Source organism: Rhodnius prolixus, unplaced genomic scaffold (genome assembly GCF_049639745.1).
Source record: "Rhodnius prolixus isolate KJV_2025 unplaced genomic scaffold, Rpr scaffold_5, whole genome shotgun sequence".
In the NCBI taxonomy this organism is placed as follows: Eukaryota; Metazoa; Arthropoda; class Insecta; order Hemiptera; family Reduviidae; genus Rhodnius; species Rhodnius prolixus.
Genome location: NW_027411624.1, coordinates 3,588,279 through 3,612,928, shown reverse-complemented (window position 1 = coordinate 3,612,928; position 24,650 = coordinate 3,588,279). Strand labels below are relative to the sequence as shown.

Genomic DNA, 24,650 nt, shown 5'->3' with positions numbered 1-24,650 from the left:
AGTGAGTGCTCCTCCTGTAGCATCCTTTAGTTTCTACTTTAGAGAGGGATTCCAAGGTATCATTGAGTGATTTTTCACTCAATTTCCACACTCTCAACTGTCTCAATCTCTCTGTTATTACAGAGATTCAAAACTTTGCTTAGCAAAGTTCTCTCTGGCTCCTTCTTGTACCTTGAGTTAAGTTTAGAGTTATTACTTCTTTGTTTTCTTTTACTTAAATCATGTTGCCTAAATTATTTAAAACAAATTAAAAGAAAATGTTTTGCATTCTTAATTAATTAAACAAAAAATAACTATTAAACAAAAAATATCCTTTATTTACAGTAAATTGGTTTTATATTTACAAAAATATTGAATACGTTATCTTGCTAGACAAATTTCTTCTAAGATAATGTGGAAAGGAAAGCTATAACAGCATTATCTGATGGTAAACATTGGCCAAAAGCTTCTAAGAATAAAGGCTCTTCTTGTACAGCCTCGGTGAAATCTTCAAACGAAACTTTACCATCTTTATCTCGATCCAATTTCTTAAGCACCAGTTCTACTAATTCTTTAACACCTTCATCTGGATCTTCATCTTGTGGTTGTTTCACCAAACTATTTCTGTGTAACACACAAAAAAAGAGGAAAATTTAATTTTTTTGCTTAAGTAAAGTAAATTTCTAAAATTTGTTTCATGAGATTCATCTGACAATATTGTATGTAAAGCAAAACGTGTCAAGTTTCAAGTTAATAAGTTTACAAATCATAACCGTATAGAAGATAAATATTTAAGTATTCGCAGGTTAATCTGATAAGATAGGTTATTAAAAGGGACACAATTAGTTATTACATTTAAAATACTTTTAAATAAATTAATAAATTGTTTTCTTATGAAAATAATAGTGCAATTTTTTGTTGGCATTGCCTTTTTACTGCTATTAGAGGAAGGTTTTTCGAATTTATGTTATGGCCAAAAGATACGTATTTTGGAGTCCCGAAATGTGTTTCCATTTTTTTTTTTAAATTATGTGCTTTATCCCGGGATCGCTGCTTTTGAATTCAGAATGCGCTAACCACAGGGCTAATCCCTTCCCTATTTTTTTTAATTGCATCTAAGGAAATTGGCGCCTTGGAACTTTTGCTGCCACTGTCAGGCACTGGACAGTTCTCTCGTTACGGACAACTCTTTCGTTCTCCGGCTGTAAAGCTCCTAGAGAAGAAATTCTAAAGTATGACTGCTGGTTCAAATCCAGGATCTTCAAGTAGGAATCCAGTAGCTAATACCACAGAGATACACTTTTCCTTCTATGATAATTTTTATCGTTATTTTTTAATTATATTTATTTATTTTTTTCAGGCAAGTGGAAGTCTTTTACACTGACGGACATGTCATCATTACTGCTCTATAGTCTTGCAAAATCCGAGAATTCGTCCAGTAATTGGCGCTGCTCAGCTCAGCTGACCTGTGCCTTATTTTTATTGAGTTTCTTCTGAGGATCATCCAGCCAAACTTCTTTTGGATAGCCGTTACTCTTTCATTTTTAATGACCAGCCAACAGGAGTGTACTCTTCTTTTTTTGTAAAGATTAGAAAAGCTTGCTGTTTATATGTAAGTGATACAGTTCTTCATTCTACCATAGCCACCATTGATTATTTACTAACCTCAAGCTAAAAAGCTTCCCCTGGAACTTCAAAATTATATCCTGAGCAACTTGGCTCTTTAATTTTTTATAATACACTTACATCGCTTCCATATTTTACTATTGGCCTAACTACGATTTTATACAAAGATAGCAATTAGTGACAGACTTCCAAAATTGCTTTTGCAATTACAAACAGACATCGATTTGCCGCAGGCACTCTCTCTTTAATTTAAGCTTTTATTTTCATTTTTATTGTCACGATTGCTTTCAGACACTTGATGCTTTCACTTTTAATGCGCAGCTTTTACTTTATTATATTTTTATACTTATCCATGCCGACTGGGTAACCAAAATCCGAATTAGAAGAACACAGTTCGTCGGAATTATATTCTGTTCAGAACAAAGTTTACGAGTTTTCTTTAATTTTCCAAACAGACGCTAAAGGTTTTTCATTTGTTAGGCTTTGGTTTAAAACATTTTTCTAGGAAAATTGATTTTTGAGGCATTATCGGGAGCTCTCTTCATGTTTTCTATTATCGTGATCATTTTGTTATGAGAGGACAGAGGAGAAACTGTCCAGTAGAACGTTAAAACACGCCCAACATTAAGCAAATGATGTGAATGTTTGTAGTGTAAACAAAGAATCAAAAGTGCATTATAGTAGAACCAATAGTAAAAGTGTAATAAACTATCTAGGGAAAGTTTTTGATTTTTAGAATTACAGTCCAGAATAACAGTTAAATTAAACAACTATTGTATGTCATTGAATTGCGTGACTATAAACCATTCTATACTGCAGTATAAAGTTTATCTTTCTTCCATTTTGTATTATTGTTTTTATTAGAGAAAATTAAGTATTTCCGTAAAGGTAGTTTTTGTTGTAAAGTACGATTTATGGCTGAATAGATTACCGCTCTGAAATACCATTTTATCTATCTGTATGTACTATCCTATCTGTTAATACCATTTGTATTAATGGTAGTGTTAAAAAGGAAAAAATCTCTTTCTCTTTCTTTTTGAAATTACTCCGAAGTAGTGTATGTACACAACATATTTTTTGAATTCATTTATTACTTATTTCTGAATTATATATACATACATATCAGCCTTCGTGACGGTTACATATCGCGCTGTACATATATTGCTTATGTAATCCGTTGTGTTAATTCTCGCACATTATTTATTATTTAAATTATTTATTATTATTATAAAGAGAAAGTAAAAATACATGCCCAAAATATGTTTAAATATCTATGTCAACTACTAAGTTTGCTTGTAAAGTTGTTTTTTTTTTTTTAGAACATAAACAATTCTATACATGCAAAACAAACAAAAGCACTCACCTAAGTAAATTGAACATCTCTTCTCTAACAATGAATCCATCATTATTCAAATCATATACGGAGAAAGCAAAAGCTGTTTTCTCAAGTAGGCTGCCTTTTAAAAATGACGACATTCCAATCAACCATTCGTCTTGTTTGACAAGGCCGTCGCACGAACTGTCAAACGCACAGAATATTCGATCCATTAATATTTCTTCAGTGTTCACACCGAACGTATTGTGCAATAAGTCGCGGAATACAACTCGTTCTAAACCTTCTTTGCCCTATAAAAAGGTAATATAATATTTTTATGTATACATTATATATGGGCGGAGTTTGGTTTTTATTTAGTAAATGCATTAATTTTTATTTTAAAACTACAATGTGATCTCTTAAAGTACGATCGTATTAATCTTATGAATTTGTAAGATTCCAGAGGTAGAAGAAAGAGTGGAAACTGGGGTACGGCTGCTAACGCAAGGTATTTCGGTAAATCTAGACAAACTGGCCTCATTATTACTAGAGCATTTGAATCTGCATCTGTTGTCTGCACGGGCTTTCAGGCTTTGGTTGTCAAAACAAACATCTCCAGTAAACCCTGATATTCCAAAAATCTGCCCCTTTAAGAAGGATTACTTCATCATAGGAGAAAGAGTAGCTAAAATAAAGTTGATTCTCCTAAACTATCGGTGTTTTACAGTGAATAGAAAAAAATAAATAAACATCCTGGATTAGAAAAAGATTGCATGCTAGTAGTTGATTTTTAACAACCAGACTCTCTCCGCGGTGACGGCTAAAGCTAGGATGGAAAAAGAAAAGGAACCACTTTGACAGACATACAAGATGATAACCAGATGGAACTTCTTGGTGTGTAGTGGGGGTGAAACAATAACAAATCTTCTTTCCAATATCGATCAAACTGTTTAAAATATTACAAAACTTTCAGTCCGCCCTTTTGTTTTGTTATGAGGATTGATCGCTTCCAAAATTTAGGTCACATATCACTTTAGAAAAACCTTAAAATTAATTTGAATTCTCACATTTATTGCAATCATTAAACTTTAATAAGGAAATTTTCTTCTGGCACAGAATTTTATTGAACTTACTCCCCTAACTTATACATTCTTTCTAACTAAAAGTTTTGTTAAGTATTAAATTGTCACCCTTCATTTTTTAAAAAATATATGGGATAAACCTTAGAAAAAAATCGTAAAAGGCAAAACGTCAAGGAGAGTTTCAAAAAAATAAAAATCTATTGAAATGGTGACGTAAGGTTGTGAATTTTTTTTAAAAAATAATTCATTACTTTTCCAAATAAATGGTAAGATACAGTACCTTACTAAATTGGAAAGCTACTTTAAAGGAAAGCCTTTCACCAGTAGTGCACACAATTGAATTTTCCTTACAAAATGTTCCCGTTAAACTTAGTTGTCTATCATAACGAACAATTTGTATAATAAGTTTATTGAAAATCATTGCAGCCAATTTCCAGAAAATGTCCAAAAATGAAAATCCCTTTTTCATACGTATTACAGCTTCCTGCACAGCACACGAATTTTCTTAAACGAATATTACTTGCTAAAACGAATAATTAAGCTTCGTTGCAAGAAAATCGAACCATTATATAAAAAAAAATTGCATAAAACGTTAATGCCGAGAAATGGTGACTACTCAGTTACGTCCGGGTAACTTGGTGGATCCCAAATGAAATATGGAGTACAAGCTTATTGCGATTTTTTACTTTTAAATCAAAAACACGACGTCGAAGCTTTGACGAGAAGGCAATATCATTTTATGCCTCTTAATCGAAGAATGGAAATATTTTCGGCAACCTTTGTTTTAAACTTGAAAAATTAAATAATTTTTTTTTAAAGCATTCTAGGGATGGTTGGAAGTAGAATAACGTGCCTTTACAATTGAATAGTACGGTTTTACCCTAGTGTTAGACAGTTAAGTTTAAAATTTGAAAATAAAATCCTTATTTTGGAGAAAATCTTCTGAACCATATGGAAAGCCAATCTACTCAGATATTGAACGATTACTTTTATTCCAAATACTTTTCTGAAAATTTATTTTGAGAGCAATTGTTGTGGGAGGCTACTCTTCCGTTTTAAATTATTTTAGTACTGTGAGCCATTCTTTTTAGAAATAAAAATCTCAAGTTTCAAGATACTTTTTCGAATTTAGCAATAGAACAACATGTGAGCGTGTACTTGAGAATTTTCCAAATAATTAAAATCTGTTTAAAAAAAAAGAAGATTTTACCTTAGTACTTAGTACAGGTGCTGCCACCAGAGCGCTCTCGTTATCGGGATTGGAAGCACCCATAAGTTTATCATAAATTAACAATAAACTTTCAGTTTCTTGTCTGGAAAAAAAGCAAACAAAAACCTAAGAAAACAAAAATTTATATAAAGGTTAAAAAAGTAAAATTTAAAATCTAAATCAAGGACGTTTTATTGAAATTTAAATGAGTAGAAACAATTTTTTTTCCTTCCAAAATTTATTATTGAACCAACTCTATTATAAATTTCAAGTATAGGCATTACAGCTAATAAATAATGTCGGGCGAGTATTAATAGAAACGAAATAAATGAATTAGAAAAAAAGGTGAGGTGTCAGTCGTACAATACTTTCATGAGATCGATATATGTAAAAGGCCTTTATGCTGCAACGGACATACTAAGATCTAAAGTAATTTTACCTAAACCTTCGTCAACATTTAGATAAATATTACACTAATTCGTCCAAACTTATAAAAACCATTAAATGAAACTCTGAAGGCCTTACTTCTATACCGTATTATACTTTCAAACTGAAGTTTCAAATTCATTCAAATTTCAAACGTTTATATCTCTTTTCGTATTTTCCAGATTTTAATAAAATATTCCTGAAATTATAGAGAAAGGTTATCTCTATAACTGGAAGAAATTACAATGTTCTAGGTATATGTCATTGACATATGGAATGTTCAATTTCGAAAGGATTCAAATTCGTTCAAAACTTAAACCTTTATATCTCTCTTCGTACTGTTCAGAATTCAATGATTTCTTTACCAAATTGTAGATAAAAGTTAACTGTATAACTTTTATAAATTGCAATGTTTTAGTGTGAATAGTTAATGAGATATGGAAGGATAAAGTTTAGAGGTTTGTAAATACATTCAATTTTCAAATCCTTATATCTCTCTTCGTACTGTTGAGAATTCAATGAAATCTTTACTAAATTGTAGGGAATAGTTAGTTGTATAACTGATATAAATAACGATGTTTTAGTGGGAATACTTAAGGAGATATGGAAGGTTAAATTTTTAAGGTTTTCAAATTCGTTCAAAACTCAAACCTTTATATCTCTCTTCGTACTGTTCAGAACTCCATGATTTCTTTACCAAATTGTAGAGAAAAGTAAGCTGTATAAGTAGTAAAAATTCCAATGCTTTAGTGTGAATAGTTAAGGAGATATGGAAGGTTAAATTTTTAAGGTTTTCAAATTCGTTCAAAACTCAAACCTTTATATCTCTCTTCGTACTGTTCAGAACTCCATGATTTCCTTACCAAATTGTAGAGAAAAGTAAGCTGTATAAGTGGTAAAAATTCCAATGCTTTAGTGTGAATAGTTAAGGAGATATGGAAGGTTAAATTTTGAAGGTTTTCAAATTCGTTCAAAACTCAAACCTTTATATCTCTCTTCGTACTGTAGAGAATTCAGTGAGTTCTTTACCCAATTGTAGAGAAAAGTAAGCTGTATAAGTGGTAAAAATTCCTATGTTTTAGTGTGAATAGTTAAGGAGATATGGAAGGTTAAATTTTGAAGGTTTTCAAATTCGTTCAAAACTTAAACCTTTATATCTCTCTTCGTTCTGTTCAGAATTCAATGATTTTTTTAACAAATTGTAGAGAAAAGTGAGCTGTATAACTGCTATAAATTCTATTGTTTTAGTGTAGAGGAAGTATAGAAAGTTAAATTTTTAGTAGTTTGCAAATACGTTGAAAATTCAAACCTTTATATCTCTCTTTGTATTGAAGAGAATTCAATGATTTCTTTACCAAATTATAGAGAAAAGTGGGATGTATAACTGTTTTAAATTGCAATTTTTTAGTATGAATAGTTATAGAGATAAGGAAGGTTAAAGTTTGGAGGTTTGCAAATACATTCAAATTTCAAACCTTTATATCTCTCTTCGTACTGTAGAGAATTCAGTGATTTCTTTACCCAATTGTAGAGAAAAGTAAGGTGTGTAAGTGGTAAAAATTGCAATACTTTAGTGTGAATACTTAAGGAGATACGGAAGGTTAAATTTTGAAGGTTTTAAAATTCCTTCAAAATTTAAACCTTTATATCTCTCTTCGTACTGTTTAGAATTCAATGATTTTTTTAACAAATTGTAGAGAAAAGTGAGCTGTATAACTGCTATAAATTCTATTGTTTTAGTGTAGAGGAGATATAGAAAGTTAAATTTTTAGTAGTTTGCAAATACGTTGAAAATTCAAACCTTTATATCTCTCTTCGTAATGTAGAGAATTCAGTGATTTCTTTACCCAATTGTAGAGAAAAGTAAGCTGTATAAGTAGTAAAAATTCCAATGTTTTAGTGTGAATAGTTAATGAGATATGGAAGGATAAAGTTTAGAGGTTTGTAAATACATTCAATTTTCAAATCCTTATATCTCTCTTCGTACTGTTGAGAATTCAATGAAATCTTTACTAAATTGTAGGGAATAGTTAGTTGTATAACTGATATAAATAACGATGTTTTAGTGGGAATAGTTAAAAAGATATGAAAGGGTAATATTTTAGTAGTTTGCAAATACGTTCAAATTTCGAACCTTTATATCTCCCTTCGTACTGTCGAGAACTCCATGATTTCCTTACCAAATTGTAGAGAAAAGTAAGCTGTATAAGTTGTAAAAATTCCATTGTTTTAGTCTGAATAGTTAAGGAGATATGGAAGGTTAAATTTTGAAGGTTTTCAAATTCGTTCAAAACTTAAACCTTTATATCTCTCTTCGTTCTGTTCAGAATTCAATGATTTTTTTAACAAATTGTAGAGAAAAGTGAGCTGTATAACTGGTATAAATTGCAATTTTTTAGTATGAATAGTTATAGAGATATGGAAGGTTAAAGTTTGGAGGTTTGCAAATACTTTCAAATTTCAAACCTTTATATCTCCCTTCGTACTGTTCAGAATTCAATGATTTTTTTAACAAATTGTAGAGAAAAGTAAGCTGTATAAGTAGTAAAAATTCCAATGTTTAAGTGTGAATAGTTAAGGAGATATGGAAGGTTAAATTTTGAAGGTTTTCAAATTCGTTCAAAACTCAAACCTTTATATCTCTCTTCGTACGTTTCAGAATTCTATGATTTCTTTACCAAATTGTAGATAAAAGTTAACTGTATAACTTTTATAAATTGCAATGTTTTAGTGTGAATAGTTAATGAGATATGGAAGGATAAAGTTTAGAGGTTTGTAAATACATTCAATTTTCAAATCCTTATATCTCTCTTCGTACTGTTGAGAATTCAATGAAATCTTTACTAAATTGTAGGGAATAGTTAGTTGTATAACTGATATAAATAACGATGTTTTAGTGGGAATAGTTAAAAAGATATGAAAGGGTAATATTTTAGTAGTTTGCAAATACGTTCAAATTTCGAACCTTTATATCTCCCTTCGTACTGTCGAGAACTCCATGATTTCCTTACCAAATTGTAGAGAAAAGTAAGCTGTATAAGTTGTAAAAATTCCATTGTTTTAGTCTGAATAGTTAAGGAGATATGGAAGGTTAAATTTTGAAGGTTTTCAAATTCGTTCAAAACTTAAACCTTTATATCTCTCTTCGTTCTGTTCAGAATTCAATGATTTTTTTAACAAATTGTAGAGAAAAGTGAGCTGTATAACTGCTATAAATTCTATTGTTTTAGTGTAGGGGAGGTATAGAAAGTTAAATTTTTAGTAGTTTGCAAATACGTTGAAAATTCAAACCTTTATATCTCTCTTTGTATTGAAGAGAATTCAATGATTTCTTTACCAAATTATAGAGAAAAGTGAGATGTATAACTGGTATAAATTGCAATTTTTTAGTATGAATAGTTATAGAGATATGGAAGGTTAAAGTTTGGAGGTTTGCAAATACTTTCAAATTTCAAACCTTTATATCTCCCTTCGTACTGTTCAGAATTCAATGATTTTTTTAACAAATTGTAGAGAAAAGTAAGCTGTATAAGTAGTAAAAATTCCAATGTTTAAGTGTGAATAGTTAAGGAGATATGGAAGGTTAAATTTTGAAGGTTTTCAAATTCGTTCAAAACTCAAACCTTTATATCTCTCTTCGTACTGTAGAGAATTCAGTGAGTTCTTTACCCAATTGTAGAGAAAAGTAAGCTGTATAAGTGGTAAAAATTCCTATGTTTTAGTGTGAATAGTTAAGGAGATATGGAAGGTTAAATTTTGAAGGTTTTCAAATTCGTTCAAAACTTAAACCTTTATATCTCTCTTCGTTCTGTTCAGAATTCAATGATTTTTTTAACAAATTGTAGAGAAAAGTGAGCTGTATAACTGCTATAAATTCTATTGTTTTAGTGTAGAGGGAGTATAGAAAGTTAAATTTTTAGTAGTTTGCAAATACGTTGAAAATTCAAACCTTTATATCTCTCTTTGTATTGAAGAGAATTCAATGATTTCTTTACCAAATTATAGAGAAAAGTGGGATGTATAACTGTTTTAAATTGCAATTTTTTAGTATGAATAGTTATAGAGATATGGAAGGTTAAAGTTTGGAGGTTTGCAAATACTTTCAAATTTCAAACCTTTATATCTCTCTTCGTACTGTTCAGAATTCAATGATTTTTTTAACAATTTGTAGAGAAAAGTAAGCTGTATAAGTAGTAAAAATTCCAATGTTTTAGTCTCAATAGTTAAGGAGATACGGAAGGTTAAATTTTGAAGGTTTTCAAATTCGTTCAAAACGTAAACCTTTATATCTCTCTTCGTTCTGTTCAGAATTCAATGATTTTTTTAACAAATTGTAGAGAAAAGTGAGCTGTATAACTGCTATAAATTCTATTGTTTTAGTGTAGAGGAAGTATAGAAAGTTAAATTTTTAGTAGTTTGCAAATACGTTGAAAATTCAAACCTTTATATCTCTCTTTGTATTGAAGAGAATTCAATGATTTCTTTACCAAATTATAGAGAAAAGTGGGATGTATAACTGTTTTAAATTGCAATTTTTTAGTATGAATAGTTATAGAGATAAGGAAGGTTAAAGTTTGGAGGTTTGCAAATACATTCAAATTTCAAACCTTTATATCTCTCTTCGTACTGTAGAGAATTCAGTGATTTCTTTACCCAATTGTAGAGAAAAGTAAGGTGTGTAAGTGGTAAAAATTGCAATACTTTAGTGTGAATACTTAAGGAGATACGGAAGGTTAAATTTTGAAGGTTTTAAAATTCCTTCAAAATTTAAACCTTTATATCTCTCTTCGTACTGTTTAGAATTCAATGATTTTTTTAACAAATTGTAGAGAAAAGTGAGCTGTATAACTGCTATAAATTCTATTGTTTTAGTGTAGAGGAGATATAGAAAGTTAAATTTTTAGTAGTTTGCAAATACGTTGAAAATTCAAACCTTTATATCTCTCTTCGTAATGTAGAGAATTCAGTGATTTCTTTACCCAATTGTAGAGAAAAGTAAGCTGTGTAAGTGGTGAAAATTTCAATGTTTTAGTATGAATAGTTATAGAGATATGGAAGGTTAAAGTTTGGAGGTTTGCAAATACTTTCAAATTTCAAACCTTTATATCTCCCTTCGTACTGTTCAGAATTCAATGATTTTTTTAACAAATTGTAGAGAAAAGTAAGCTGTATAAGTAGTAAAAATTCCAATGTTTTAGTGTGAATAGTTAATGAGATATGGAAGGATAAAGTTTAGAGGTTTGTAAATACATTCAATTTTCAAATCCTTATATCTCTCTTCGTACTGTTGAGAATTCAATGAAATCTTTACTAAATTGTAGGGAATAGTTAGTTGTATAACTGATATAAATAACGATGTTTTAGTGGGAATAGTTAAAAAGATATGAAAGGGTAATATTTTAGTAGTTTGCAAATACGTTCAAATTTCGAACCTTTATATCTCCCTTCGTACTGTCGAGAACTCCATGATTTCCTTACCAAATTGTAGAGAAAAGTAAGCTGTATAAGTTGTAAAAATTCCATTGTTTTAGTCTGAATAGTTAAGGAGATATGGAAGGTTAAATTTTGAAGGTTTTCAAATTCGTTCAAAACTTAAACCTTTATATCTCTCTTCGTTCTGTTCAGAATTCAATGATTTTTTTAACAAATTGTAGAGAAAAGTGAGCTGTATAACTGGTATAAATTGCAATTTTTTAGTATGAATAGTTATAGAGATATGGAAGGTTAAAGTTTGGAGGTTTGCAAATACTTTCAAATTTCAAACCTTTATATCTCCCTTCGTACTGTTCAGAATTCAATGATTTTTTTAACAAATTGTAGAGAAAAGTAAGCTGTATAAGTAGTAAAAATTCCAATGTTTAAGTGTGAATAGTTAAGGAGATATGGAAGGTTAAATTTTGAAGGTTTTCAAATTCGTTCAAAACTCAAACCTTTATATCTCTCTTCGTACGTTTCAGAATTCTATGATTTCTTTACCAAATTGTAGATAAAAGTTAACTGTATAACTTTTATAAATTGCAATGTTTTAGTGTGAATAGTTAATGAGATATGGAAGGATAAAGTTTAGAGGTTTGTAAATACATTCAATTTTCAAATCCTTATATCTCTCTTCGTACTGTTGAGAATTCAATGAAATCTTTACTAAATTGTAGGGAATAGTTAGTTGTATAACTGATATAAATAACGATGTTTTAGTGGGAATAGTTAAAAAGATATGAAAGGGTAATATTTTAGTAGTTTGCAAATACGTTCAAATTTCGAACCTTTATATCTCCCTTCGTACTGTCGAGAACTCCATGATTTCCTTACCAAATTGTAGAGAAAAGTAAGCTGTATAAGTTGTAAAAATTCCATTGTTTTAGTCTGAATAGTTAAGGAGATATGGAAGGTTAAATTTTGAAGGTTTTCAAATTCGTTCAAAACTTAAACCTTTATATCTCTCTTCGTTCTGTTCAGAATTCAATGATTTTTTTAACAAATTGTAGAGAAAAGTGAGCTGTATAACTGCTATAAATTCTATTGTTTTAGTGTAGGGGAGGTATAGAAAGTTAAATTTTTAGTAGTTTGCAAATACGTTGAAAATTCAAACCTTTATATCTCTCTTTGTATTGAAGAGAATTCAATGATTTCTTTACCAAATTATAGAGAAAAGTGAGATGTATAACTGGTATAAATTGCAATTTTTTAGTATGAATAGTTATAGAGATATGGAAGGTTAAAGTTTGGAGGTTTGCAAATACTTTCAAATTTCAAACCTTTATATCTCCCTTCGTACTGTTCAGAATTCAATGATTTTTTTAACAAATTGTAGAGAAAAGTAAGCTGTATAAGTAGTAAAAATTCCAATGTTTAAGTGTGAATAGTTAAGGAGATATGGAAGGTTAAATTTTGAAGGTTTTCAAATTCGTTCAAAACTCAAACCTTTATATCTCTCTTCGTACTGTAGAGAATTCAGTGAGTTCTTTACCCAATTGTAGAGAAAAGTAAGCTGTATAAGTGGTAAAAATTCCTATGTTTTAGTGTGAATAGTTAAGGAGATATGGAAGGTTAAATTTTGAAGGTTTTCAAATTCGTTCAAAACTTAAACCTTTATATCTCTCTTCGTTCTGTTCAGAATTCAATGATTTTTTTAACAAATTGTAGAGAAAAGTGAGCTGTATAACTGCTATAAATTCTATTGTTTTAGTGTAGAGGGAGTATAGAAAGTTAAATTTTTAGTAGTTTGCAAATACGTTGAAAATTCAAACCTTTATATCTCTCTTTGTATTGAAGAGAATTCAATGATTTCTTTACCAAATTATAGAGAAAAGTGGGATGTATAACTGTTTTAAATTGCAATTTTTTAGTATGAATAGTTATAGAGATATGGAAGGTTAAAGTTTGGAGGTTTGCAAATACTTTCAAATTTCAAACCTTTATATCTCTCTTCGTACTGTTCAGAATTCAATGATTTTTTTAACAATTTGTAGAGAAAAGTAAGCTGTATAAGTAGTAAAAATTCCAATGTTTTAGTCTCAATAGTTAAGGAGATACGGAAGGTTAAATTTTGAAGGTTTTCAAATTCGTTCAAAACGTAAACCTTTATATCTCTCTTCGTTCTGTTCAGAATTCAATGATTTTTTTAACAAATTGTAGAGAAAAGTGAGCTGTATAACTGCTATAAATTCTATTGTTTTAGTGTAGAGGAGGTATAGAAAGTTAAATTTTTAGTAGTTTGCAAATACGTTGAAAATTCAAACCTTTATATCTCTCTTTGTATTGAAGAGAATTCAATGATTTCTTTACCAAATTATAGAGAAAAGTGAGATGTATAACTGGTATAAATTCCATTGTTTTATTGTAAATAGTTAAAAAGATATGAAAGGTTAAGTTTTAGTAGTTTGCAAATACGTTCAAATTAACTGGTGTAAATTGCAATGTTCTAGTGATAATAGTAAATGAGATACTCTAGGTCTCAAGGCTAACACAGTTTAGGTGGGACGTTTGCCCCACTTATGTAAGGTCTCTTTAGATCTAACGTATTAATAGTAATTTCTCGGTAAATCTTATCCTGATTTTTATAATGTTTGGCAGGAGGTTTGGGCTTCTCTACGTGACATTAAGGTGTTATCCTGCCTTTATGCCTAGCAAGTGAAGTACTGCTATCGTTCAAATTATTGACTCGTGAACCTATTTACTTGAATGAATTGACATTCGTCTCTAAATGCTATATGGATATTGTTTTTGTGCTTCTACAACAATACAAAGGGAGTTTGCGTTACTTAAGTAAGACCCCTTTTAAACTATTATCAATAATCTTCTCCCAGTTGACATTAAGTTTGGCAGGAGGAAGTGGTTCGAGCTTTACTGCGTGACTACTATTTTACTACAAGTACTCAATTAAAGGAACTACAGTAAATTACAATGGAAAACTTAACAATTATTATTGAATAATTTACTTGTTATTAACTATGTGGTCATTTGTGCTCTGGAATACTTCTTTTAGACGAATTTAAGATTCAAATTTTGGCTTTACCTCCGTGATTCAAATTTAAACAGTAACCAACACTAACTTTGTGGTTTTCTATTTTAATTGTGTATGTGATTATACAGAATCAAGAGCATAATAAAGATAAATTAGAAAAATAATTTGGAATAGAATTAAAATATACCTAGGGCCTATTTTTTTTATGAATATGTAATGTACATTTTATCATTAAAGCAAAAAATTATTATGAATGAAATGGCCAGCATAAGGGTCTGTGACATCTAATAAATTCTAAAAAATATTAATGATATGTTAATTCAGTAAAATTACTCAAATGATTTCAATGAAGTATTAATGAATTGTTAGGTACTTGCTGATTTGGGTACCTTTTACCGTTTAATCAAACCTTGTACTAAACTTCTTTAAACTGTGTTTTTGTTAGAGACAGTGATATTATTGTGAGTTAAATAATGGTGGTTCTTTTTAACTTTAACGATTGTCCTTGTTTCTAATTATAAATTATTAAGTCAGAAACTTGGTTACTTGTTTTCCAGTTTTAAAATAAAATAATTTTCTTGTTATTAGCCTAAAATATGAAACATAAATTAAAAGTTAAATACTTGGTGAAATGTGTAGGTTTCTTCAATATGACGTCTGCACTTTTTGACGTCTTTCCTTCTGACTTCATATCGTTGAAGTGGACTTGTTCACGTCCTCTTGATGTCTTCGCAAAGAACAATGAAACACTCTTTAGGAGAGTGGCTGCGCCCGGCCTACGCATGCCTCGAGCAGAGCACCTCCCTCTTAGACCTGTGTTGCTTTTCGTAACATTATTGCAAATAAACAACAAAAGTTATTCAGTAAAAAAAAAAAATATATTTAAAAAAGTTAGTCTATTTTGTAAACGTTCTTTACTAAACTTATATATTATCACCACGAGTTTCGTGCCAATATGCGACTTGGAGACAAGTTTTGGAAACATGCAATATTGTTAAAAAATATTAACATTATCGGAAGTGACAGACAATAAAAAAAAATAGGCTAGTCTAGGACAATCGATTTATCTAAGTGATTAATGTTTCTTTTTTCTACTTACTTTGAATTTACTGGATCACCCATTGTTCAGAAAATTAGATAAAAAAAAAATATTATTAATCCCTTCTTAGAGAAATAACTTGAATACTCAATAGGCCCGAAACTTCCCCGTTATACTTGGTTACTATGACAACTCTCTTATTGATGTAACCTTATTCTTGGTCGTTTTCTTTTAATACGATACTTTTATCTTTGTTGTGTGGACTGCCTACAGCCAGAACTAAGTTACTTTAATTCAGCTACACACTTGCATATAAGAAGTGGTCTTATCCGTTGCTTTTCCCAAATTCATCATAAACTGTTAATGAGTTTCAAGTTTTCCTGTTTATTTGAACCGTTTTTCCTTTGAAATTTTAATTTTTCTATCACTTTCTATTCAAGAGCAGTGGTCAACTTTAAACTCCAAGGTAGAACCTACTCAAAATGATTTTTTTGAAAAATAAAATATTCCTTTTATTGACCTTTTATAACTAACGGTAAATGTCAAGAATAGCGCTCGAATTCATGAAAATCGGTTCGCGCGTTTGGGCGCTACGTTGTTTACAAAAAAAGGTAACAAGAGGCAGAAGAAAAAGAACAACAACATTTTCTGAAAATGCCTTTTTTTTCCCTCAATTTTTGACAACAATTTCACGAAATCTATTAGATCTGGGTTATTGCAAAAAAAATTACAGTTATAAAGGTGGATTTGCCTTATATTATAAAGAAAATTTGGGAATTTTATCTTTTATAGGAAAAGAGAAAAAAAATTGTCAAAGTTGGGTGTTTTTCAAAGTTACGCTTTTTCGTGCATTTTTTGACGATCAACCCTTATACAACTACAGGACAGTTTTAATTATCGTCAGCTATCTTTCTTTGTATTACAAAAACCTAGGCTGCAACTAAATTAAAATAAATAAATTGCTAAAGGAAAAGATTTATTTCTTTACTCAGGCTTTGAATAAATAAGAATAAAAATGCTTTTTACAAATATATTTCAAATTATTTACAAGGTAATCACAGTGTAAGAACATTAATTGTAAAAAACTAATGTTCACTTTCCACCTCACCATTTTTAAATTCTTAAAAATTTTGGTACCAGTTTTCTTTTTCGCCAAAAAGAAAACCCTTAACACAGTTTCTGGATCGAAAGGAAAAAAAAAAAATCTTTATAATAATGGTAAATAATTTTTATCAGTAGTGCTCAAATGTAATAAAATAAAATGTATCTAACTTCACAAATAATATAAAATCATATTGTTTTATATTTGTGTGTTCTTATTCTAGACTCTTGGAGATGTGATCTTGAACTGTAAAAAAAAAAACTATGAATCTGAGAAAAAACTTCTTCTAAGTTGGGGCAGTCACAACTGAAAATCAATCTGGATGTATCTAGCTCTCCAGCCAAAGACAAATTGAGCGTAGATAGCTCTTGCCAGTTCTTTAAAGCAGACTATTCAAAATAGGCTAAAGAGTGGATGTTGTCAGGAGATTTAGAAGTTATCAGATGTCACAGGAAGAAAATATCCTCCTTCTCAGGATATTTCCAAATTCTAGGTTTTGGTGGCCTGGATGGATTAGGGAGGGTTTACCCTTCCTGATAACAGGAGGTAGAAATTCTTAATCGAAGTTTACAATCTCATTAAAAAAAAGAAAGTGTTATATAGCTTGCTAGAGAAACTTTTCAAGATCGTTTCAATTCATCCTTTTCGCTTTCTCAAAAATATAAGGCCCAACTCTGCTCCAAATCATCTTAAAAAAAAGAAAGAAATCCAAGCTTTTTCTATATCAGACACCTATTCCTCTCACATATTGACCACATTTCCAATGTTTATAATACATTTAACAACTCTCAAACCAAATATAAAAATCACATATCACTAACCTAAAATTTTATTCACTAACAATTAGAAGAGAATTTTTAAGTTCAATTAAATTAAAATATATAGTTTTTTTTTAAAACAGATTGTTAATGCTATAAAAGTGCCACTCAATTTTTTAAAATACAATTACAATTTTTGAAAATAATGTGCAATATATTTTGAGTAAAAAATTATTAATTTTTAAAATATTTGAGCGCTTTTAAATATTATTATTTTTGTCGTATTTTTTACTTAACGCATACATGAAAAACTTAAAAAGTACATATTTCTTGCTAGCAAATAGCCAGTTAATTTGGAGCTTATATTAATTTAAAATTATGCTCTCACATTATTTTTAATTAAGGCGCGACCACATCTCAGATCACCTGGAACCTTCTCCTCTGGTTTCTGGGAGAAAGTAAGCTGTAGGTTGCGGATGCCAAGGCGTCTAAGGCTGGAAACATAGTGGAGCGGCGAGCAAAGCGGCGCTGATAGCGAAGAGCGAAGCGGCGAAATCAAATACAAGTAAACATATGGGACCGCGCATAGTGGCGAGCAAAGCGAAGATAGAGCAACTCTATCTATTTCTAGTTTTTGTTTTTGCCGCTTCGCTCTTCGCTATCATCGCCGCTTTGCTCGCCGCTCCACTATGTTTCCAGCCTAAGGGCAACAGAGCAACTCGAAACCAGGAACTTCTGATCTACCGTTCTCGTCTCTGTGCTAATTAATAATCTATTCCTTTATTATTAATTTTAAGACTACTTAATGTGAGATAGATTAACAAAATAGACTAGCTATGTACATTTGCTTTTAAAACTGTTATTTTGCATTTTGATATTTTTCTGTGGAAAAAAAAAAACAGAAATAAAATACGAATTCATGCATCAATCTGATGTTAGTTTCAAAATATAAATTTACACAATATATTCTTTAGATCATATCACCAAACCTGAACTGATCTCACATATATAGATTAATAATACTTACACGCAATCAACCTAAACATACATCTGTCCCATGGGAAAGTTTCAATGTAAAAAAAAAAATTTCTAACATTTAGCATTTTTCGAAAATAATTGACAAAAACAAACAAATCAGTGACAAGAATAAATAAGCAATAATCTTACAATACAATGAAGATTGAAGAAATTTTTAAACTATAATTTCGGCCTCTCGTCTTTTAGAAACGATCAAAAGCGACTAAGCGATTACAAGTAACTGAATTCATGCGACTGATAAGTAACTAATCTTATCGTCAATTCATCCTATACTTTATTTTAAAAAAAGGAAAGTAATCGCCTATTTTTTCAGGCGGGGCTTAACGTCCAACTACCAATTAGGTGTCGTGGACGGAGGCGACTAGCAAACATACTTTACTGTAAATTTCTTTTATTAACCATTAAATTAGTTATACTTTATTAAATCACCCAATTAGATTAAATCTCAGAGGAATAAGTTTTTTCTGAAATAAAGGGGACTAAACTTTGTTTTCTTAATTTGAAGTATCAAAATATTATTTCACTTTAAAATTTGTATTTGTTTGAATATATATGTTGTATTCAATGACAAATTTCTATTTAGTATTTGTTGACTCTTTTTGCAAAACTAATAGCACCAGATAATACGCGAGTATAGCAAAAGATTTGTAATCATATTACTAAAAATGTATGAATTTTTAGCAAAACTGGAAACTGTCAAACTTAATTAATGATGATTCTTAAAGAAACTGAAAAGACAAGACCGCCCTACATAACTCCTTGGCAGTACGGAAAGGAAGCTAATGAAGATCACTGCCCTTACTTACACGCGTTGCCTCTTGGCAATTAATCTACATATGCTGGATAGCTACGAAACTATGCGTAGGAAGTGTGGCCAAGGAATTGAAATTTCGTTCTATTTCTTTGGAGAAAGCAAGCGTTATGTGTACAAATGATTTCTACGAGAGGCACAATATGTAGCCCAAGTGAACTTCTTTCTCGTTTATGCAGGCCCGATTCTAGAATAGATTAGATGCTAAAGAATTGCAGAAACATCACTCTTCATTGATCAATAGAAAAAAAAACAAACAAATAATATAAGCTCTATTTGTCAAACAAATATAAGCAGTTGAATATTATGAGACTATACTTAGAGATTCAATCAAAGGGTCACTTTCCTTTATCGCAATAGAATTCCACGAGCTTTAGAATTCCTATGGGCCATTGGAAATATACGATTTTTTTTACATAAAAAAAAAATGGCCAGGTCGAACATCCTTCTTCCAATTATAGGTTACAATTAGTGTTTATTACATTCTACGTTAAAACTTAAAACTACAATATATAAACAAAAAAGTTTTTAAATGTTTAACAGCGAATCATTTAGTTTCCTTTATTATTCGTATTCTTCTCTTACAGTTTTATATTAATAGAGCACATTAGCAGCTGACGGTGTGGTAGCATTGGAGGCGATTGCTTCTTCCAGATTTGAATGTAATTTACTGTAACTGGCAGAACTATGGCGGCCACCCGCACGAGCTCTGGCTGATCTTCCTTTACGACCTTCCAGAGCTAGGGCCATTAACTGTAACAATTCTTGTGTTAATCAACTAAAACTTGAATTTCAAAAAAAAAAAAAAAAAATTACTTTCTACCTCTGTTTAGAAGAAGTCATGCGATCGTGCCTAATTTTCTACACAGAATTTTCACCAGAAATATGCATTATAAGGTTCTGAATAACAGAAAATCTGATGTGACCACTTTCAAATTTTCTATAACTATTATTATGAAGATCCGAACTTGAATTTTCTCCATACTCCGAAACTCTTAAGTCATACTTAATTCTAATCAATATTAAAACGGTTTGAAAAACATTACTCCGAAATGAATCTACAGCAAAGCCTACCCAACGCTTTCTAGTTGGCTAGTCAACTTTATTCAATCACTTCTGACCTAGAGCCATCCGAGAACCTCAACAGAGACATAATAAACAATTAATGTTAGGCAATTATTTTTATACGTTTTAGTATCTTATATTCTCATTAATATCTTATTTATTCCCAGAAACAATCTCATTAAGAAAGTCAATAGGTTGTATCCTAAAATGGACTAATAGTTTTAAAATGAAACAAAACGGGGTAATTTTTCAAAACAAACCCTACCCCCACTCACTCGAAGAAATTCTAAGAGTACTGGATATAGCTTTGTTGCTATCGCCATATCTTGAAACTTCCCAGTAGCATTTAAATAAACCCTGTAAACACAGGAATCTGTTTGTCTTATTAAAAGAAGCTCACGAAAAGGATTTTAAACAAAACTATTTAGAAGTAACTCACCTTGTTTCTATTATGAAAGAGGACGTAAACAACTATACACCCTCCAGTCATCACTAAGAAATACGCAAAAAAGTTGGAATCTTCTGCTTCTTTAAAATTATCACGTATAAATTCACCACCACCTGGTAAAATTTCCATTTCTTGATCTGAAATTAAATAAAAGAAAATCTTAAATAATTATGTCCCCCCCACCTGTACAGTATCAAAGCACTATTATGTATTGAAATTATTAGTTATGCGCTGTATTTCTAATGTGAGATTTTGTGTAAAATTTATTATCAAATAACGTTGTGGTGAAGATCAGCTAGCACAGCACTCTAGGCAGTGCGAACACAGGTACAGCGTTCTAAGTACACATTTTGTGTAAACACGTGGCGTTTACACCAACCAAGAGAGCATTTCAATAAATTTGCAGAATGCTTAGAGGCTTTGGCCTGCGGCGAGGTTAGAACATGTGTCCGTTCGCACAGTTAATGCAACTTTGCTAATAAAATACCAAAAGACAAGCTTACCATTTGAATTAACTTGGTTTCCAGGTTTTAATGCTGCTTCACTGACGTCTAAGCCTGCAAAAAAGTACAAAGCTAGATAAGTAAGGATATTAATTTTATAAATTTAATATCAAATAACGTTGTTGTAAAGATAAGCTAACACAGCACTCTAGGCAGTGCGAACACAGATCAGCGTTCTAAGAACACATTTTTTGTAAACACATGCGTGGTTAATAAATAATAAACAATTAATGTTAGAGATTAGAACATGTGTCCGTTCGCATAGTTAATGTAACTTTAGTACTCCATGTTTGCTAATAAAACACCAAAAGACAAGCTTACCATTTGGATTAACTTGGTTTCCAGGTTTTAATGCTGCTTCACTGACGTCTAAGCCTGCAAAAAAAAAGTACAAATCTGGATAAGCAAGAATATTTAAACGTTTAACATATCGTGTTAAAGTCAGTCTATCATAAAAGTGTAAAATTAAGACAAAAACTCACCGGATTTATCAAGTGGAGGCTTAGCAACCTCATCGGTAGGTTCTTCTCATAAAAAGAAATACATAAAAAGTGTTATACATTCAGAACAATGATGTTAGGATAATTATTTAATATTAAATGATAAATAACATTAATTCACAAGTTAAAAAAAAAAGTGCTATGTAGAAACATATTCTGGATTTCCATTAAAAAATTGTTTAACTTGCTACAACATACTCTAATTTTATATAGTGCATTAGAAATCTCCATTCTAACCACGTATCTTCGACACTCAGAAATTTTTTATCGCCTATATTTCATAATGTATATGTTGATTAAAAGAATCGGAAGGTTTTGGCAAAGAAAAGTAATAAAAAAGAAGTTTATTGGTTCAAAGATATTATAGATATGACCCAGTAATATAATCTAGATGTAAATTTAAGTATGCCAAAATTTTTTGAATAATAAAAACCCTACTTATCATAAAGAAAACAATGAAAATTGTAAATCATTCTAAAGTTTAGACTATCAACATCTATCCGAACTGGCAATACAGCATTTTATTGGTAAACGGACAACGATCTCGCCCATTGCAATATGCCCTCAAGTGTTCGTCGTAGCCACCTTGTTTTGGAATGGCTCCAAGACAGGTCACTGTGAAATCTTAGAAATACATCCTGGACCATTCAGACTAGAAGGCATCATCCAGTCATCATGGTCTTATTGGTTCGACCTCAGTCTCTTTATTTTTCCATTAAAATATAGACTTAGTTTTCACGGAGACATGAATTAAAAAGAAAAGGGTTAAGTTTGGTAACCAGATCACCTGATTAAAATTCTTGTAAAAAAATTGGTTTTCAGGAATTAAGGTTTAAAATTCTAAATACGAACTTAGTTCAAATATCCTTATTAACGAAATAATTTGATTACAACTGGATGGTAAAACTACCTTGAGTTTCTTTTTCACTTGATGGTGGATTATTATCATCTCCAAAATCATCCAATCCGTCCAGTCCTGGCTTTTCAAACTCAGTGGGAATATTTTGTATAACTGATTCTTTCTGAAACGTCACAATTATTTAACAAGTGATTGCATACAAATTTAAATACATATAAGAGTAACGAAAAGAATGTCCGACTTTTTAGACGCCATATTTTTTTATGTTTACAATCGAGGCAGGAAACCATACTACTGGGGATACCTAATTAATTCCAGAGCTGTCATCTTCTGAAACAGCTCGGCGCACTACTCGCAACTTATAGAGTTGGGATACGTTTGGGCACCTGACAAGAACTTGATGTCAAAAAAATATTTTCCTAGTTTGGGGGCCGGAAATTCAGATGACCATAAGCTTCAGAAGTGGCCACTCAGAAACACACTTCGAGTTGGCGTGACAATTATTCCGTTTAATAAAGAAGTAAAACAGAGTACCAGTTAATCAAATAACTCACCTCCACATCCTGTTGTGGTAACAATGAATTTGTTGTAGAACTGACTGTATGTATTTTATTTGCATTTTCTATAGAAGCTGAATGTTCATGCAATTTTTCCGAAACAGATTGTACAGCTGGTTGATTTGGTTTTTCGTTTTCCTGTTCAACATTCAACGTAGCAATCTTTGTTGGCAATCTGGTTAAATTTTCATTCTTATTACCATTCGTTGATTGTTCTTGCTTTTTACTTGGGGTACCCTGCTGAGGTGATGCGCCCACTTGGTTAGTGACTATCGGCGGAACATCCTTGCTTTTAGTTTTAGTGGTTGAAGTATTTTTATTATTAATGTTAAAAAAATTATTTTCTAAACTGCCTCCTGTAACATTTTTATTAATTACTTTGATCAGTAACTTACCACAACGGCAAGAATGTTTAGTTTAAAGAAAATAGGAATTGCGGAGATATCTAAAGTGCTCTGTTTACAACTTAGTATTGAAAACAAACTAAAATATTTCGAATTTACTTATCAGTGTTTAGAAATTTAAATTACTACTTACTTATTTTACTATCCTGGTTTAATACTGCTTTAGATTTAACTTCATTATAGTGATAGGCCAAATTCAATAAAGATGTACATTTAGGATCAACTTTTTCTAGGAAAACACATAAATTTAAGCAAATGGTATGATTTGACATAGATTCCTTAACATACTCCGACCATTTTTTTACTTCATCAGACGTATGATCCAAGTACATTTTGGAATAAACATCATGAGAGAAATTACAAACTTTATCATAGACTTTAGTATCTTCAATAGTGTCTAGTTCTAAACTATTTTTACCATCAAAATAGAATTGACAAAGTCCATAAAGAGTTTCATAATAGGCAAAACATAAAATATAATCCCTCTCTTTAAAATAGTTTTTTCGTTCTAATGAAGGTAAAAGTTTATCTTCACATTCGTCAAAAATAACATGATCATTTAATAATTGATCACTATTTTCAATCTTACAGTTTTTTCTACTTTGAAATGCAACAGTTTTGATTAGTCTATCGGTTTTGAAGAAGGTCTGCTTAGTTAGAGCCGCATAATTTTCTATCAATAAAAATAATATACAGAATAACCAAACTATGTTACTGCACATTTTAGGAATTTCACAAGTAATGCAATTCTAAAATAAATTGTGAACATTTATTCAAAAAACGTAAATCAGACCATATACTGTTAGTTAACACAAGAAACCCCTAATACTTATACGGAATCACTCTCATACTTAATGTAACAAGTAACTACTAACCACTGTCACACTTGAACTAGAATAACTTCTAGGTTAAAAATTCAAAAAAAAAACAGAATAATTTCTTCGTGTACAGAATTTCGTTTACTGTTAATTTAATAAGAAAAAATTAAACATGTTTTTATGTCCTACGTAACAGACAAACAGTTACTTAAATAGAAATAATTTATGTTTTAAATATTGTTTGTTGAATTTAAGTACAACAGTGCAATAACCTTCCAAAATTCCTTATCAATAGACGCAATAACAAGTAGTTTGTGTCCACTTAGTTGTTTTCAATATTATGTGGAGAATTTATTAGTGAAGTTAACAGAAAAAAACATCATGAGTGCTGTAGATGAAGTAATCAGAGAGCGTTTGAGAAAATTAAGATGTGATGAACAAGCCGCGAGTGGTTCTCTCACTTCGGAAAAATCAGATTCCCTACCAAAACCGTCAAAGAAGACTAACGTTGAACAGGTAGATGATCTGTTAAAACAGTTAACTGACGAATCAGTGCTAGACGAAGCGTACGGAAAAGACAAAACAGAAATTGATGCACAAATCCGTAGAAGATTGGAAAGATTGAAAGTATGGGAACTCGGCCCAC

The 24,650-nt window shown here is 30.5% G+C and overlaps 2 protein-coding genes and 1 long non-coding RNA gene across 3 annotated transcripts; 1 reads left to right on the top strand and 2 right to left on the bottom strand.

The window, feature by feature from the left end:
* Positions 1–290: 290 nt before the first annotated feature.
* LOC141458603 (calaxin-like) lies at positions 291–15,418 on the bottom strand. The gene is made up of 5 exons (XM_074136836.1): positions 15,202–15,418; positions 14,726–14,923; positions 5,213–5,315; positions 2,969–3,231; positions 291–603 (listed from the first exon to the last, which is right to left on the bottom strand). The coding sequence occupies exons 1-5, from the start codon at positions 15,222–15,224 to the stop codon at positions 384–386; spliced, it is 807 nt and encodes a 268-aa protein (XP_073992937.1). The 5' UTR covers positions 15,225–15,418; the 3' UTR covers positions 291–383.
* A 27-nt stretch (positions 15,419–15,445) lies between these two features.
* On the top strand, positions 15,446–18,052 carry LOC141458604 (uncharacterized). The gene is made up of 2 exons (XR_012461077.1): positions 15,446–17,494; positions 17,707–18,052. It is a non-coding gene; the product is annotated as an uncharacterized lncRNA (long non-coding RNA).
* A 1,323-nt stretch (positions 18,053–19,375) lies between these two features.
* LOC141458599 (uncharacterized) lies at positions 19,376–24,081 on the bottom strand. The gene is made up of 8 exons (XM_074136826.1): positions 23,320–24,081; positions 22,780–23,138; positions 22,277–22,388; positions 21,349–21,390; positions 21,188–21,241; positions 20,867–20,920; positions 20,355–20,500; positions 19,376–19,603 (listed from the first exon to the last, which is right to left on the bottom strand). Exons 1-8 carry the CDS (start codon positions 23,906–23,908, stop codon positions 19,445–19,447), a joined length of 1,515 nt encoding a protein of 504 aa, XP_073992927.1. The 5' UTR covers positions 23,909–24,081; the 3' UTR covers positions 19,376–19,444.
* Between the last annotated feature and the right edge of the window lie 569 nt (positions 24,082–24,650).